Genomic DNA, 18,574 nt, shown 5'->3' on the forward strand with positions numbered 1-18,574 from the left:
CTCATCTGCTTTTACCATGCCTGTCTGTATATGAAAATTCTAGGGTAAACGTTCATGTTCTCATTCTAAATATTCAAATCTGTCACTACCATAATCAGTAAATAATTACTATGGTAGCTACAGCAGCTACCTATGTCCTACACATGTAGCGTTAAGTCTGTAGGCCACATGACTTCTGCAGGCTAGGGCTGAGGAGTATGTCTACTACCAAATATACATGCACAGTTATTTTTTTTTTATGATAATGTGGTCATTCATCCAAAATTCATAAGTAAAGGAGTTGACTCTATTCCTGTATAAACTCAGTATGAGAGAATCTCAGTCTTGTAATTATTGATGTTAAGTATATTAAATTATAAATATTATCCCAAAGTCAAGAAGGAACAGCAAGATAAAGCCACATTTCTATGCCTCCTTAGTAATTTTTAAAAATTAAATATATAATATTAATCATCTGTGTCTGCAAATAAGGAAAATAAATTTCACCTGAGTAAATCTCTACCAATGACTATGTAGATAGGTAATCAAAGCACAGAGTTAAATGTTTCTTGACTATTCCTTTTCCCAAATTGAGTATAGAGAAACATGTTAGTGCTTATATGTGTTATGTACAAACACAACTGAGAGGTAAAAATTATTAACAGCTCTAACTCAATGACTATATAACTGAGAATTTCCCAGAAGATGCCCTCTTAAATTCTTAAAACCTGTGGCTTTCTCTCTCTCTTAATTATATGTTTTGGAGAAACAATTTGCTTCACAACATTTGGGAAAGGAATATGCTGCTTGACTTCTTCATCTATTCCTGATAATTACTGCACTGACATCAGCCTACAGCAGGAACTGAGAAGCAAAACCGAACAATTTCTGGTCTGATCTTTCTATCATCTACTTTAGAGATTCACAGAAGCACCCAGGCCAAAACAATCCAGAGCAACATTTTAAGAAAAACCACTAACATGCAATGAAATTTTATTAGATTTAACAGAATCTAAAGAAGGAAGAATCTTCAGATATCAGCTATTCAGGGTGGGAGAAGCATGAAAGTTTCTGTTAGTCCAATCACACAACAGATGTTTGAATGTCCTTTTTTCTAAATTCCTACCAAGCAATTATTTTACCTATCTTGGCATAGAAGGTAGTGAGCATTCTGTCACGGAGTTATTCCAGGTAGAATAACTGCTTGGTGGGAATTTAGAAAAAAGGACATTAAAACATCTAGTGTGTGACTGGACTAACAGGACCTTTCATGCTGTAGGCACGAAATAATTACTATGGTAGTTAGGGGCCCATTCCATCTTAGTAAAGCTCTGACTGTTCACAATTTGTCAAACTATGCTGAATGGTATTTCCCTGTAATTTCCATTTTACTAGCTCTAGCTTTATACCTGGAGCCATAGTAAAATCTCTACTTCACACAGCAATCCTTCAAATACACAAAGACAGGTTTTATGTCTTCCCTAAACTTTCTCTTCTAGGGGCTAAGTATCCCTATGCCTCTGCTTTCTCACTGGACATGGTTTTGAGTCCCCTCATCATACACCCATGAACCTCACATCATCCCTTGAGCCCATTCCCTCACAAACTCCTCACACACACCCCCTTGCTACCCCCAGCCACTTCAGTAGGTGAAGATGAGAGAAGTCAAGCAATTTCCCTTAAGTTTATCCTGTTAGGTTGTATTAGGCAGAACTAGGATTAAAGCTTAAGTTTCCAATTCCCTGACCCAGTAGTTTCCAAATGAGCCACTGTGGTTCATCCCATGTACATTAGAATCACCTGGAGAGCTTGTGAAATTAGATTGCTGGGCTCCACCTGCAGCATTTCTGATTCATTAAGTCTGGGATGGGGCCGGAAACGTGCATTTCTAACAAGTTCCTGGATGATGCTAAACGCTGATTAGGAGACCACACTTTGAGAACCACTACCTTAGGCCAATGGTTCTCAGATTCAGGTGTGAATGAGAGTAATTTACATGTTCATTCAAATTAGAGCTCTAGTGTCTTGTCCAAAGTAATTCAGTAAATCTGGGAGGATCTTGAGAATCTGCATATCTAATAAATGCCCCAGTGATTCTGATGTAGGTGACGCTGGTTGTGAAACATGCCTTGCTGCCACTTTATAGTTTCAAATGCATCTGCATTTTAGGAAAATATCACTTCTTCCACTCTAGGTGAAATATCTTTGATCCTTACAGGGGCTTCAATGTGAAATTTCATTCTGACAGTGGAACTGCAAAGGGGCAATTCAAATTAAACACTTCAAATTCTACCAAGAACTATCTCTTTTGAATGTTTTATAATACCCCAGATAAAAGCTGGCAACAAGTATTATATGACCCAGTTCTGATACATGTACATTAATAAAGGCCAAATATATCATTCATTACCTTTGCTTTATGAAGGTCAACACCATACATAGACAACTTTTTGGCATTCTCAAGAAATTCCAGGTCAGCTTGAGCTGGAGTCATGGACCTTTGGCAAAATAAAAATTAGAAGTTCAGCATTACAATGCCATCTTTTACAATAATAACATTTGTATATTAGTTGTACTTTATATATAAACACACAAATGTATATATTGTATATATATTGTATATATATATACACATATATATGTGTATACACACACACACACACCAATATGTATATGGATATATTTCATAGTCCTGAAAGTAAAATATTAGGGAAAAGGATTCTTATCACTACCTTTGTCTAAATCATTGAAATATGTCTTAGTAAAAAGAGATCTTGGAGAAAAACAAAGTCACCAAAAAACTATTAGGAAAAAAGGGTTTTAAAAAATATCCTGCTAAACAATTTCCTTATAGCTGCCTCACCTCCATCAGCTCTACTCCTCCTTCTCCTCTCAGCCTTTTTTCTCTAACACACACAAACTCCTCCTACTAATTTTTCTTGCCAAGGAGGTGACCAAATTAAATCCTCTGAGGGCATGGTACAATTTACAATATCCTCTTAGCTGCCTTTTTCTTTCCATACTCCTGAATTATTATGGAAATTAAACAGGTGGGCAGCTGAAGTTACTTAACTGGAGACTCTTAATGGAGGCAAGCTTGATGAAAAGAAATTTTCTGGTAACAGATGGTATCCTGCCCACTAATCTAAACAAAATAAATTGGTTAGTAGAAGCATGTAGATAATGGGGCTGCTTTCTCTGTTATTAAGATGTCTTCATTACTAGGCATATTTAGATTTGTTAGAATTTGTTAGAATTAGATTTGTTTGAAAACATCAGTCGCACTGTCTAAATGCTCACTGTGATGATCCTTCCTTCTCCTTTATAACTTTCCCCACTCATGAGCTGTTATGTTGAGCTCTGAAGAAAAAGATATCACTCCTAATGCTGCACAATTCAGGCCAATCAGATATAACTTCATACTAATAATAATGCTGCCACACCCCCAAAGAAAAATGGTGTACATGCCTGTTTCCCAGAGGACTGCCTTAAACTAAGCAAAGCAGCCCAGTGGCCTATTCATTTAACAGAAGAAAGTCTCTTCTAAACCCATCTGTCTTTACTCTCATTAAAAAGAACAAAGCGTTCCTTGGAACAACAACCAAAATTTCAGGAGACAGTCTGCAGATTTGTTAATGACTCAACCCTCCCCAAATAAACTCTTTTTTCTACAAGCACTAAATCATCACACCTGAGTTCTATTTAGTAGATCTGAACACACACAAAAAAAGGAGAATGGGGAAATTAACACATATGCAAATCTGTGTATTCTAGTCACTAAAAACATCTCAGAAATGGGGCGCCGGGGTGGCTCAGTGGATTGAGCCACCTATTCTTGGTTTCAGCCCAGGTCATGATCTCATGGTCGTGGGATCGAGCCCTGTGACCAGTTCTGCACTCAGCGTGGAGTCAGCTTGGGATTCTCACTCTGCCTCTGCCCCTTCTCTCTTTCAAATAAATAAAATCTTTTTTTAAAGCATCTCAGGAAAGTTTTATAGGGTTTTTTTTCCATATAAAGTTATATACTTTTCTAGTTAAGGTTACTCCCAATCATTTTATAGTTTTCGTTGTTGTTACTATTATCAATGACTTCAATTTTAGGATTTTGATGGTGGAATGGAGCTTGAAGATTATAGAATCCAACATTTCAATTTTGCTGATGAAGAAAAAAGGCCCTGAGGGATCACACAGTCATGGGCAGTTGTGACTCTTAAGTTTAAGGCAGCAGGCTTTAGTCAGGACTTTAAGTCACATTACTCACGCTGGAATCATGCCTCCTGCACCTAAGAGTGGTGACCTGGTGTCTCCCTCAATCCCCTAACTATAAAGTAAAATCCATGATAACACCTAATTCCAGAGAGTAGGATAGGCAATGACCTTTTTATGTTTGCTGAATGAATGAATGTGACTATGTAGGATAAAATGAGATAATGGTTGTGAAACTGCTCTGCAAAATATGTTTATTATTATTGCAACTTTAGGTTTCTTTTTTAAAATTTTTTCAAGATTTATTTATTTGAGAGACAGAGTATGTGTGAGCAATGGGGGAGGGGCAGAAGGAGAGGCGAGAATCCCAAACAGATTCACTACTGAGTGCGGAGCCGACACGGGGACTGATCCCACGATCCCAAGATCATGATCTGAGCTGAAATCAAGGGTCACCCATTCAACTGACTGAGCCACCCAGGCACCCCTGTAACTTTCAGTCTCTGATGACATTACAGGGAACATCTATACACAATTCATAAAAGAGAAAAATTTTGATCACCTGAACTTGAAGACACATTTTAAAACAATAAATGAGGCAATTGTGATAAAATCTTTTCTATAGTTACTCCTCCAATTCTAAGGGACGTTAATGGGGTCAATTTAAATACAGATTTAAGTTTCAAACTATGTCATTTAAATGCTTCTCTAAGTAAGCATGCTTTAAAATTGTATTAAGGGCAGGAGCACCTGACTGGCTCAGTTGGAAGAGTACGTGACTCTTGATCTTGGAGTTGTGAGTTCAAGCCCCATGTTGGGTGGAGATTAATTAAATAACTATATATTTTTAAAAATAGATAGATAGATAGATAGATAGATAGATAGATAGATAGATAGATAGATAGATAAAATTGTATTAAGGGCAGGTAATAAGATGAGATCTTTAACTTTATTTTTTTTTTAAGAGTTTTATTTATTTATTTGACAGAGAGAGACACAGCGAGAGAGGGAACACAAGCAGGGGGAGTGGGAGAGGGAGAAGCAGGCTTCCCGCTGAGCAGGGAGCCTGATGCGGGGCTCGATCCCAGGACCCTGGGATCATGACCTGAGCCGAAGGCAGACGCTTAACGACTGAGCCACCCAGGCGCCCCAAGATCTTTAACTTTAAAACTATGAATTTCCTTGTTAGTTGAAAATAATACTTATATTTGAAGTTTAGCTGATGTTTGAAACATGCTTAAACTTAGAAGTTACCTACAATGCCAATCATTTTTTCCTCAACCACCTGAGAGCAAACTGTCACTCTGATGACCCATCACTCCCAACACTTTAATATGTAATTCCTATGAACAAGGACATTCTCCTATATAACCTCAATGCAACCATCAAAAGCAGGGAATAATTATTAATACATTACTGCTATCTAATCCTCAGACCCCACTCAAGTTTGGCCAGTTTTTTAAAAAATGTTCTGTACAGTAGAAAGGCCCAGTTTAGTTAGCATCATGAGTTTCATTTAGTTCATGTCTCTGGTCTTCTTCAGTCTGGAACAGTTCCTTAATCTTTCTTTGACTTTCATAATCTTGACCTTTTGAGAATTACAAGCCAGTTATTCTATAGAATGCACCTCAATTTGGGTCTAATGTTTCTCCACGAGTTGATTCAGGTTTTGTATCTTTGACAGGAATGCACAGAAGTGGCTCCGTGTTCTCACTGCATCCTATCAGGTGGTAGGTACACAATTTCAATTTGTCCCTTCATGGATGATGTTCGTTTTGATCACTAATGTCTGCCAGGCTTCTCTTCTGTGAAATTCCTATTTATCTCTTTGTAATTAATAACCATATTGTGGGAATGTACTTTTTTTAAGATTTTATTTATTTGTCAGAGAGAAAGAGTGGGAGAGCATAAGGAGGGGGAGCAGCAGAGGGAGAAGGAGACTCCCCACAGAGCAGGGAACCCGATGCGGGATTCAATCCCAGGACCCTGGGATCATGACCTGAGCCAAAGGCAGATGCTTAACCAACTGAGCCACCCAGGCATCCCTGTGGGAATGTATTTTGAAACCTTCTGAATATCCTTTTCCTTATCAAATTTCTAATTTACTCATTTATATTGGAATGGACTCATAGATTCTCATTTTATTCAATGCAATATAATCAATTATTTTCCTTATTTATTTTAGTGCTTAAATTGGCCCAGATTTGGTCAGTAGGAGCCTCTCCAAGCTGGATTCTGTATTCTTCTGATCATTTCTGTCATTTTTTGAGCACTCCTTTCTCAAACAATGTAGAGTTAGAGTATGTTAGTATGCATGTATATATATATGTGCGTGTGAATATTTACACATCTGCCTATCTATCTATCTACCTAGCTATCTATCATTAGAAATCATGAGTTAGCATTGAAACCTCCAGTTTCAATGCAATACCACAGGGTTTCTCCCTCTTCATAATGTGAATCTCCTTTTACTGACAGTGAGAAACCTGACTCCCATCATCATCAATATATTGACTAATTTGATCAACACCTTGTATATAACCAATCTCTCACCGCTGCCAGTGACTCCTCCCCTACATGGATACCTTCCTCACCTTGACTGGACTCTGAACTCCCCCATGTGGGGCTGCTCCCCACCCAGGGATGCCCTCCTTACCTCACTCAAGTTCTGACTCCTGGTATTAGGCTACCCCTTTCATGGACATCATCTTCACCCTGCTCAGGCTTTAATACCCTGTATCAGGTACCACCCCATGCAAAGGCCTCCACCCAATGCAGGCCTTACCCCCACATGGATGCCCTTCTCAATCTGCTCTGCCTCTGATAACTACCACCACATGCCCATACATGACTACCCTCTTTGTACTGCTTGAGCTCTGACTCCTAACACCAGGCTGGCTCCCTACCCATGAATATTCTCACCACCCTGCTTAGACCCCAATATCCCCAGCCAGACTGCCTCTCTGCATGGATGACTATCTTGCTCTCCCCTACCTAATGGCAAAACAAAATTGTTTCAGGGGCGCCTGGGTGGCTCAGTCATTAAGCGTCTGCCTTCGGCTCAGGTCATGATCCCAGGGTCCTGGGATCGAGCCCCGCATCAGGCTCTCTGCTCGGCGGGAAGCCTGCTTCTCCCTCTCCCACTCCCCCTGCTTGTGTTCCCTCTTTCGCTGTGTTTCTCTCTGTCAAATAAATAAAATCTTTAAAAAAAAAAAATTGTTTCAGGAAGCTTTTTCTGATTATAAAAATCATACATTCATTGTATAAGCACATGGGGGGGAGAAAATCTCTCATAATCCCACTACCCACAGAACTGTACATGTAAATACAACACATATATTTTACAAATTTAATACCACAAATTAAATTCAAATTATTTTCAACTTAAACTTTTATAGATCAGGGTTTCTCCTAGATTTTCGAAGACTCTTGAAGTATATAATAAACTAGCTAGAAAGACGTTAGATACCTCTAAGCCATTAAGAATTTATTCAGTACCATCCAATAATTTACTACTTGAAAGCTTACAAAAGTATCTAACCAGAGACATTTGGCACTGGTTAACTCTTGCTCATTAAAAAGAGAAGTTAAAACAAAGTTTCTCTGTATTTATTTTGAGCAAGTGGGGTCCGGATACAGAGCCATTCAGTGAGTTCCAACGTTATGTGACAGCCTCTTAATAATGTTTGTTACATCCCCTAATTAAGGACTGAGATTTCAAATAATTAAGTGGGGGACAACTGACAAGTTTACATACTTTCCTACTACCCATCAATGGAGGGCAATTAATTTTAAAGCTTGATTTGCTAGTATAAATTTACAGTGTTAATTATAACTTCAAAGTCTCTATCTGGGCAAAGGGCCACCAACCAAGGGTTCCATGTAAGTAGGCGGTCTTCTATTTATCTGAGAACAGGGTGGTATTTGCTTGTACTTTTCAATGCATAGTAAAATGCTTCTGCCTCAGCAGAAGTTTCTCTGGATTAGTTAAAATGCCATGTTGTTGGACATAATTAAATTTTCCATTTCGCTTTCTGTTTGTAAATGGTGCCAATCTTTCCAAAAAGGAGCAAGTAAATCCCAAGATGTCAGACCTCTACATTTTCTAGTCATGGAGATCCATTATTGCTTAATTTCTATCCATATACCTAAAAGAACATCAAATGGACCATATCCACCTGTCTTTTGAGATCATTTCACTTATTTGGGTTTAAATTCTGTTAAGTTCCAAAGAGTAGTTCTCTAAACCCAGATTCACATCCATCACTTGTAAAATGGGGTTAAGAATTATTATTCTAGCAAATACTCTCACTATATACTAGTCACCATGCAATGCCCTTCACATTTTTAACAATCACAAAATTCATATCATTACCCTTATTTTTCAGATGAGAAAACTGAAGCTTAGAGAGCTTAAGTCATTTACTAAGAGTCAAAAAGTTAATAAGGAATGGAGTCTGAATTCAAAATATAACAGGCTGATTCTACAGCCCATTCTTCTCTCTCACTGCCTAGCTCAGTGGTTATCAAACTTTTTGACCTTAGGATCCCTTCCCTCTCTTAACAATTATTGAGGTCTCCAAAGAACTTTTCTTTATGGGGGTTATATCTATCAATACTTACTACATTAGAAATTAAAACTAAGGCAATTTTTAAATACTTACTAAATCTTTAAAGAGTAACAATAAGCTCATATTTTAACATTCATAACTTTTTTGTGTGAAAATTAACAATATTTTCCCAAAATGTAGTAAAAAAAAAAAGTGACATTGTTTCACATATTTATAATTTTTTTAAATATCTGATTTTGAAGATATCTGGATTCTCCTAATTCAGACTAACATACTCAGGGTACTACTAACTCAAGGCCAACATCAGATATTCACGTTAATAAGCTAAGGCAGCCTGTAAAATGTAGCGTTAGCAAGTCCCTCAAATAACCATGGGATGTATAATAGGAAGAAACACAAATTATTCTGGCACTTTAATATTAGCTAACATTTACTGAATTTTGACAATGTGTAAGACACTGTATTAAGTTTTTCCACAGGGATGCCTGGGTGGCTCACTCAGTTAAGTATCTGCCTTCGGCTCAGGTCATGATCCCAGGGTCCTAGGATGGAGTCTCACATCGGGCTCCTCGCTCAGTGGGGAGCCTGCTTCTCCCTCTGCCTGCCCCTCCCCCTGCTTGTGCTCCTGCTCGTTCTCTCTCTCTCTGACAAATAAATAAATAAAATCTTTAAAAAAAAAGTTTTTCCACATAATACCTTTTCTAATCCCATCCATCACCCTATTTCCTCTGAGGAAATAAGTTCCATCAGACATATGAGGAACCTGAGGCTCAGAGAGGTTAAGTGAATAACTCAAGGTCACAAGGCCAGGACCAAGCAGAGCCAAGATCTCAACCCAGCTCAGTCTGACCATATGCCCTTGCTTTTGATCACTTTGTTATACCTTCCAACATCACTAATTATTTCCATGCAAAAAAGCATTGAATTCAATAAAGACTTTTCAAAATAACCTCAGGGGTTTCATGGGTCCTCTGGAGTCCATCCATGTACACAGATCCTAAGAACCCCTGCTTTAAGGATCTTAAAGTACCTAATTCAGCATAATAAGTTTAAAATCTAAGGAAAAAAAAAGGTAAGGCAACAAGAGCTAACATTTACTGAGCACCTATTATGTGCCAGACACAGTGCTTAGTGATTTACTTCTATTACCTCATTTAGTTTTCATCCTTCAACACAACACCTGTTACTCTTGACAAGAAAACTGAGGTTTAGAGGGCTTAAGTGACTTGCTCAAAGTCGAACAGTGGAGGGGCTTGAGCTGACTCTACAGCACCACATCCCCTCTAAAACAAACACTGAATCAAAACCAGGCCAACGGTTTAAACTTATTGCCAAAACAAACACAGAAAAAACCTGGAGACATATTTACCTGTATGACTTATGCAGTTCCATGACCTTCTCTTCAAGTTCCTTGGTCTGATTTGGGGCCAGTTTAAAATCACTAACATAATCGGCACCATGAAGTTCTGGGTCATAGTCTCCCAGCTCAGACTGGATGGTGTAAGAACCTAATAATGCTAAGGTGGCAAAGGAACAGGGCAGACGTCCCACAACTATATCCTGTCGAAGCTGAAGGCATAAATAATATCTACAGCCAAAAGAGAAAAAAATGTTACCATGTCAGCAACAACAAAAACAAAATACAGAGGAAGAGGAAGAAAAGGGGAGTGAGAGGGAGGGAAGGAGGGGGAAAAACAAGAGAGATTAAATAAATATGAAATAATATTAATAATTGTTCAATCTAGGTAGTGGTTATATGATTGTTCATCATACTATTATTTTTTTCTTTTCCGTGTGTTTTAAAATTTTTCCATGTAAAACATTAAAAAAAACCAACAACCCTGTAACTATGTTGGACTCATATTTGGAAGGCAATTTAGAAAGAGGAAGTTGCGGGCGCCTGGGTGGCTCAGTCGTTAAGCGTCTGCCTTCGGCTCAGGTCATGATCCCAGGGTCCTGGGATCGAGCCCCGCATTGGGCTCCCTGCTCCGCGGGAAGCCTGCTTCTCCCTCTCCCACTCCCCCTGCTTGTGCTCCCTCTCTCGCTGTGTCTCTCTCTATCAAATAAATAAATAAAATCCTAAAAAAAAATTAATAAAACCTTAAAAAAAAAAAAAAAGAAAGAAAGAGGAAGTTGCTAAGAGAGTAGATCTTAAAAGTTCTCATCACCAGGAAAAACATTTTTGTAATTATGTATGGTGATGGTTATGCACTAGACTTATTGTGGTGATTATTTCATAATACATGCAAATATCGAATCATTCTGTTATACACTTGAAATTAATACAATGGTATATGTCAATTATATATCAATAACAAAAAAGGAAGAAAGAAAAGAGGTAAAGTTGGGAAAAGTCTGAAGGAGGTAAGGAAATTAATATTTTATTGAGTACATTAAGTACCATATACATATAAATTATCTCACGTAATTTTCACAAAAAAACTTGTGAAGTGGGTATCATTACCAGATTACAGATAGGGGGGCAACTTCAAAGACTAAGCTTGCTCAATGTCATATAGTAACAAAGGCTGTTTGGCTCCAAAAGTGGACTCTTTCCATCATACTGCTTTGCCAAATGTGTAGATACTGTCCTTTATATAACGATGACATTACTGACACATTTTTACTAGGGTATGAACAGTTTCAGTTCTTTTCCGGAACTTCAAGATGGGTTAAGCTGCATGTAGCCTTCCACACACTATCATATTGTAAGACTGATTCCACCCGTGTGCTAAATTACTGGGAATTCAAACTGGGCTTAAAACTGGTCAGTAGAACAAACTGAGTGCCCCTACATATGTTAGACACTCATCTCTATCAGTATCATGTTTACACCTATGATCCTGACCTCCTTAGCACTTTTTCTAGCTGAGTTGACCAATACAGACTGTTTTACCAAACAGGAAAGCTGGGAGATATGATGCAATTGAAAATTCCTGTATTGATTAGAATTCTATCCTTGGTTTGACCATAACAAGATGTTGAATAATGTAGGTATCAACAATCGCTTTGGCTAACTATGATTAGTCACTACATACATATTTTTTAAAAAAAAGAGGAATGCCAACCAAATCACAAGGATCTTAAACTCCTCTAAAATGTAGGTAATTAGCAAAGAGTTTTAGGGACTTGTTTTGTTTTATACATAACCTCAATGAAGAAAGATGAATAAGAAGCAACACTAAGATACAAATATTACCTGAGAAAAAGAAATAACCAAAACAATTTTTTTTTTCAGGCAGAGATGGCATGTCAACTTCAAGCATGTACTAAGGATTAACCAAAGAATAATTTTTTTAAAATTTCACCATACTTGACAATCAGACTTAGAGTTTACTTAGGCTATCCCCTTATTTGAGAGATCTGAAAACTGAGGTACAGAGACTGTATATTTGTCTGAAGTCAGATAGTGGACAGCAAAATCAGAATTAGAAAAGCAGTTTCTCAGGGGCGCCTCGGTGGCTCAGTCGTTAAGCGTCTGCCTTCAGCTCAGGTCATGATCCTAGCGTCCTGGGATCGAGCCCCGCATCGGGCTCCCTGCTCAGAAGGGAGCCTGCTTCTCCCTCCCCCACTCTCCCTGCTTGTGTTCCCTCTCTCACTGTGTCTCTCTCTGTCAAATAAATAAAATCTTAAAAAAAAAAAAAGAAAGAAAGCAGTTTCTCAGCAACCAACAATTCCATTTAACAAACATTTGCCAAGCACCTACTATGTATAAGGATCCATGCAAGGTGTTATGAATATAAATATGTACAGTAGCATTCTGTCTAATATACTGCTTTTCCATTTTCTTTTTTTAAATTAGTATTTATATAGAACCCAATAAAGGCCACTTTCCTAAAATCAGGAAGTTGTTTTCAAAGGGTACAAGATTTATTTCATAAACTAAGTGGGCTTAAAAATTACTGAGGAAGATTCAGTTCGTGAGGTTTATGTACCTAATCATACACTTTAAAAGAGAGATAAGAAGAAATAATAACACACACACACACACGAAATAATAATAATTCAGATTTCAGCTTTTTTAATCCCTATAACAGAAAACATGGTAGGGAAGGAGTATTAAAAACAGAAAGTACTAGAGCTATTTTATCACTTATATTTTTGTCTTGCCCTTTGGAAGGCGTGTGGTTTATAGGTGCCCTATACACAGCTTGGCATAGTACTCATGATAAGCAAAGTTAAATCCCCTGCCAATTTCCTCCAGGCATGTCACAGATATATGAGTCTTCTAGGCTCACTTATTTGCAAACCTGCCTTGAAGAGACCAAATGCTTTCCATCCTAAGTTTAAAAGCACTTCATTTTTCTTCAGTTCTAAATAGAAAAATTCCCAGAGCTTATGATAATGAGAATTACTTATTATATATTTAACTATTAATAAATTATTTACCTTGTTATATCTTCTGTTAACTGTGCTGGGTCAGGTGGATAAAACTTTACATTAAATGTGAAATTCCAGGGGACACCTGTAAAAGTAAACACAAAAAGAATTGTATGCTTATACCTAAGTTTCTGATTGTTAAAAGTACCTAAAATATTCAAAGTTTTCTCTTCCTGAGGTTTTTTAAATATTCTCATGCTTTGTGGAAAAAATTTGATTTTTATTAAAGAAAGAAAAAGTTATTTAGAAAAACTTAAGAGAGTTTGAAAGGGATTTTTTTCTCTTTGAGCTCTGTGTTAAGTAATTGATATAAATAGCTTGATAACACCCAGAATTGGTGGGGAAAATAAACAATTATCTATTGTTGATATGAGTATAAATTGATACAACAACCATATCTAAGGAGAACAATTTGACCATATCTTTCAAAACATAAAACATATATATTCTTTCACCTCCCAATTCTATTTCCATAAATGTGTCTAACATATGCTTAAACGTGGTCAGAATGGTATATGCATAAGATATTGTTTGTAATAGCAAATGTCTGGAGACAACCTAAATATATATTTATTTAGCAAGAGAAGATATATTTCCAAGATATAGTGTTAGGTGAAAAAAATATCAAGGTCAAGAACAGTGCACAGAGAAAGCAACCATAAGGGGCACCTGGGTGGCTCAGTCGCTTAAATGCCCGACTCTTGGTTTCGGCTCAGGTCATGATCTCAGGGTTGTGAGATGGAGCTCCTCATCAAGCTCTCGCTCAGCATGGAGTCTGCTTGGGATTCTCTCCCTCTCCCTCCGGAGTGCCCCTCCCCTTGCTTGTGCTCCCTCTCTCTCTCAAATAAATAAAAAGTTTTCAAAAACTAAAATTTAAATTTTAAAAAAGCAACCATGAAAGAAGTATATGTTAGGGTATGATTATATATGCATAGACAATCCCTGTAAGGATATATACTAAATCAGTTATAGTTGTTAGGAAGCTAGGAAGGGGAACTTTTAGAGAGGAAAATGAAGATGTGGAAAATAGGATGGAGACCTATTTTCACTGTATACGCTTTTATACCATTTGAATTTTGTACATATACTACTTATTAGATATAAACATGTAACTTTTTTAAAGGATAATCTTTGTCTCCTCCCACTAAAATGCAAATTACTGAGCATAAAAATTTTTTTTCTGTTTTATTTGGTGTGTATCCCTAGTGTCCAAAACAATGCTTGGTAAATCATAGATGCTCAAGAAATATTTGTTGAGTGAATGAATGAAAAAAGTAACTGATTTCACAGCATTGTTGTGAAGGTCATATGAGGATGCTACAGCTCCAGGGGGAAAAAAAAAAGGTACTAATATATTAAAACTATCCATTAATCCAGATCCACCAATGACCTTATGTTACTACACCTAATCAAATGAAAACAAACCAAAAAACCCCTGTATTCTGGTTCAATTTTTCTCTCCATTTAACCCAAAACAAGGAAGTTTAGCTGTATTAGAAATAACCGCATCTAAACAGAAATGTCCCAATTATTAACTTTTACTTTTGTTAATAGCAATTTTAAGAAGAGGAACCCAAATTTTCAGTTCCTATTCTTTTCTATGTAAGAGATATAAGTTTGACATGTTGCTAGTGAAGATATTCAGGTTCACTGCAAGCTAGCTCAGGGTTCAATGCAATAGAGACTAAAAAAGTTAATCACTTGGAATTAAAAAAATTTTAAAGTTAAGCTTTAGTTAGTGACGGTCTCTAGAATAGGATACATATAATTAGTAATACCTTATGGAGAATATTTAGTCGGGGAGAAAAAAAAGTGGCTGGAAAAGCTCTAAAAAATCTTAACATTAAAATTTCTACCCTTGGGGCGCCTGGGTGGCTCAGTTGGTTGAGCAACTGCCTTCGGCTCAGGTCATGATCTTGGAGTCCCGGGATCGAGTCCTGCATCGGGCTCCCTGCTCGGCGGGGGGCCTGCTTCTCCCTCTGACCCTCCCCCCTCTCATGTGCTCTCTCTCTCTCTCAGTCTCTCTCTCTCTCTCAAATAAATAAATAAATAAATCTTTAAAAAAATTTTCTACCCTCTTGGGGCGCCTGGGTGGCTCAGTCGTTAAGTGTCTGCCTTCAGCTCAGGTCATGATCCCAGGGTCCTGGGATCAAGCCCCACATCAGGCTCCCTGCTCAGCGGGAAGCCTGCTTCTCCCTCTCCCACTCCCCCTGCTTGTGTTCCCTCTCTCGCTGTGTCTCCTCTGTCAAATAAATAAAAATCTTTAAAAATTTTTAAAAGATAAAAAATAAATAAAATTTCTGCCCTCTTGGGATGCCTGGGTGGCTCAGTCAGTTAAGTGTCTGCCTTCGGCTCAGGTCATGATCTCAGGGTCCTGGGATCGAGTCCCACATTGGGCTCCTTGCTCAGGAGGGAACCTGCTTCTCCCTCTGCCTGCCGTTCCCTTGCTTGTGCATGCTCTCTCTCTCTCTCTGACAAATAAATAAATAAAATCTTAAAACAAAAAATGTTTACTTTAAAAAAAAAAATTCTGGCCTCTAACTCAGCAACACTTCAATGACATTCCCACCAAAGTGCATAACCTGAAGATTCATGTGCCATGAAGAAATATCAGACATCCTCAAAGTGACCACTTATAAAATAATGAGGCTGGACTCTTCAAAACTTTCAATGTTATAAAATACTTTAAAGACTCAGGAACTGTTCCAAATCAAAAAAACTGAAGAGATGTGCCAACTAAATGCAAAACATCACCAGAGATTTTCTTTTGCTATAAAGAATATTACTGGAACAACTGATTAGATCTGTAGGTTACAGTATTGCTTCAATGTTAATTTCCTTCTTTTAATAACTGTATTATAGCTATATAAGAAAATTCCTAGTTTTTAGGATATTTTAGGGGTAGGGAGATATCATGACTGCAACTTATTTTCTTTTTTATTGAAGTGAAATTCACATATATTAACCATTTTAAAGTATACAATTCAGTATATTTAGTGTACAATTCAGTGGCATTTAGTACATTCATAATGCTGTACAACCATCATCACTATCTAGTTTCAAAACCTTTTCTTTCTTTCTTTTTTTCCAAAACCTTTTCACCACTCCCAAAGGAAACTCTGTATCCATTAAGCAGTCACTCCCTCGCTGTCCGAACCCCCACCACCTCCAACACTTGGCAACCACTAATCTGTTTTATTTCTGTGGATCTACATATTCTGGATATCATATAAATAGAATCATATATGACCTTAAACATTTGGCTACTTTCACTTAGCATAATGTTTTCACTGTTCATCTATACAGTAGCATGTATCAGTATTTCTTTCCTTTTTAAGGCTGAATAATATTCCACTGTATGTATATATCACATTTTGCTTACCCATTATTGGGTAATGGGCATTGGGTTGATGGACATTGGGTTGTTTCTCCCTTTTGTTTATTGTGAATAATGTTGCTATGATGCAACTTTAAAATGGTTAGAAAAAAAACCTCTGTGTGTATGTGTGTGTGTGACTGTATAGATAAAGAGAAAAGAAGAAAAAGCAAATGTAGTAAAATATTAACATTTGAGGAATCTGAGTAAAGGATATTCAGGAATTCTTTGTAGCATTCTTTCAATTTTCTGTTAAGTCTGAGATTATGTCAAGAAATATTTTAAATTAATAATTGAAAAAAATTCCTGCCTTCTGAGGACACAGGAAACTAGGAATTCTCATTTACTGCTACTGGTGGGGAGGTAAACTGTTACAATCAATGTAAAAGAGAGCAATTTGGCAATATCTGGTAAAACATACCCTATAATCTAGCAATTCCACTTACAGATATACATCCTCGATCAAGTGTTTTTTTAAACTGTGGATCATGATCCATTGTGAAGTCAGTTTAGTAGGTCAAAAACAGCATTTTAAACAATGAAACAGAATACAAACAAAAAAAATTAGAGGATATCCCTCAGAGTAAAGATTAAGAATTGTTTTGTGAAATTTTCTTTTCAACTGAGATGAATTTCAAAAATCATGTTGAGTAAGAAAACCAAATCACAAATGATTAACTATTAAATAATTAAATTTATATGATGTTCAAAAGGTAAAACAATATTTTTAGGTATACGTTCATAGGTAACAAAAACTACTTAAAAATACAATGAAATCATTAACCTAAAATTCAGGACAGTTGTGACGCCTGCAGGGAAAGGAGAGGAAGACACATTTATAAGGTGTACACCTGGACTAGAGAATTTTTTTTTTTTTTAAGATTTTATTTATTTATTTGACAGAGAAAGACACAGCGAGAGAGGGAACACAAACGGGGAGTGGGAGAGGGAGAAGCAGACTCCCTGCCAAGCAGGGAGCCCGATGCAGGACTCAATCCCGGGACTCCAGGATCATGACCTGAGCCGAAGGCAGTCGCTTAACCAACTGAGCCACCCAGGCGCCCTGGACTAGAGAATTTTTTAAACATAATTTGTGTATGTTATATATCTGTATTGTTCGGTATATATAGAAGGTATAAGGATTCCTTTCTTTCTTCCTTCCTTCCTTCCTTCCTTCCTTCCTTCCTTCCTTCCTCCCTCCCTCCCTCCCTCCCTCCCTTCTTTCCCTTCCTTTTTTGAAGGTATAAGGACTTCTTGCTTTTGCTCTGCACTATTACAGAAAGGGGTAGACATGGATAGCCACATTGAGTAGGGGAGATCTCTCTTATTCACAACCAAGGGAATTAAGCTGGGAGGAAAGAGAGAGATTGATAAACCTCCAAAAGAGGTTCAAATGAATAAATGGGTCTGAGGGAAATTTCAGAAAAACAGACAAAGCAATACTATCTATGGTATATAGGTATGGATATATAAGAAAAAACATAAAAACATGGACTGAATCACCCAAATTCATGAAAATAGATTTCAATGGCTAGGGATAAAAGAGGACAGGACTAGGAGGAAAATGAAAAAGATAAAACTTACCGGTACTGTTCTATTTTAAATTTAAAATGTTAACACATGTTAATTCTGGGTGATGTGTACATGGGTTATTTGTTACATTAGCCTCCATACTTTTCAGTATGTTTTTAATATGGAAAAAAATCCTCCTAGTGAATATCTATTTCAATTTTAGATATTTATATTTTTTTATTCTACTTCTAGGAACTTACCTACAGGAACATATATATGTATGAACTTATATAAGTGAACTTGAACTTATATAAACGCTCACTGCAACCTTGTTTGTAATAGCAAACTATTGAGAATAACCCAAAATGGCCATCAAAATGACTGCTTATATATATTGTGCTACAACTATGTCATCAAGAAAATTTTTAAACAAATTTATATGTGTTGATATGAAGAATACTCCAAATTATGTTAAATAAAAATATCGGTTGCATATTTATATTAAATACATATAAAACATGCCTATTAAATACATATTTCTGTAAATGTA

The 18,574-nt window shown here is 37.0% G+C and overlaps 1 protein-coding gene across 26 annotated transcripts in view; it reads right to left on the reverse strand.

Annotated features, from left to right (window-relative positions):
* Window positions 1–18,574, reverse strand: part of EPB41 (erythrocyte membrane protein band 4.1) — a 199,679-nt gene that overhangs the window by 68,730 nt on the left and 112,375 nt on the right. For all 26 annotated transcript variants that reach the window (XM_064589641.1, XM_064589642.1, XM_064589629.1 and 23 more), the window contains 3 exons: window positions 13,146–13,221; window positions 10,126–10,344; window positions 2,390–2,477 (listed from right to left, as the gene is read on the reverse strand). In XM_064589641.1, coding sequence (XP_064445711.1) covers window positions 2,390–2,477; window positions 10,126–10,344; window positions 13,146–13,221 — 383 coding nt within the window. The remainder of the gene's footprint in view (window positions 1–2,389; window positions 2,478–10,125; window positions 10,345–13,145; window positions 13,222–18,574) is intronic.

This window comes from Mirounga angustirostris, unplaced genomic scaffold, assembly GCF_029215605.1.
Source record: "Mirounga angustirostris isolate CCGP_5_RB_7025 unplaced genomic scaffold, mMirAng1.0.hap1 SCAF_4, whole genome shotgun sequence".
Taxonomy (NCBI): Eukaryota; Metazoa; Chordata; class Mammalia; order Carnivora; family Phocidae; genus Mirounga; species Mirounga angustirostris.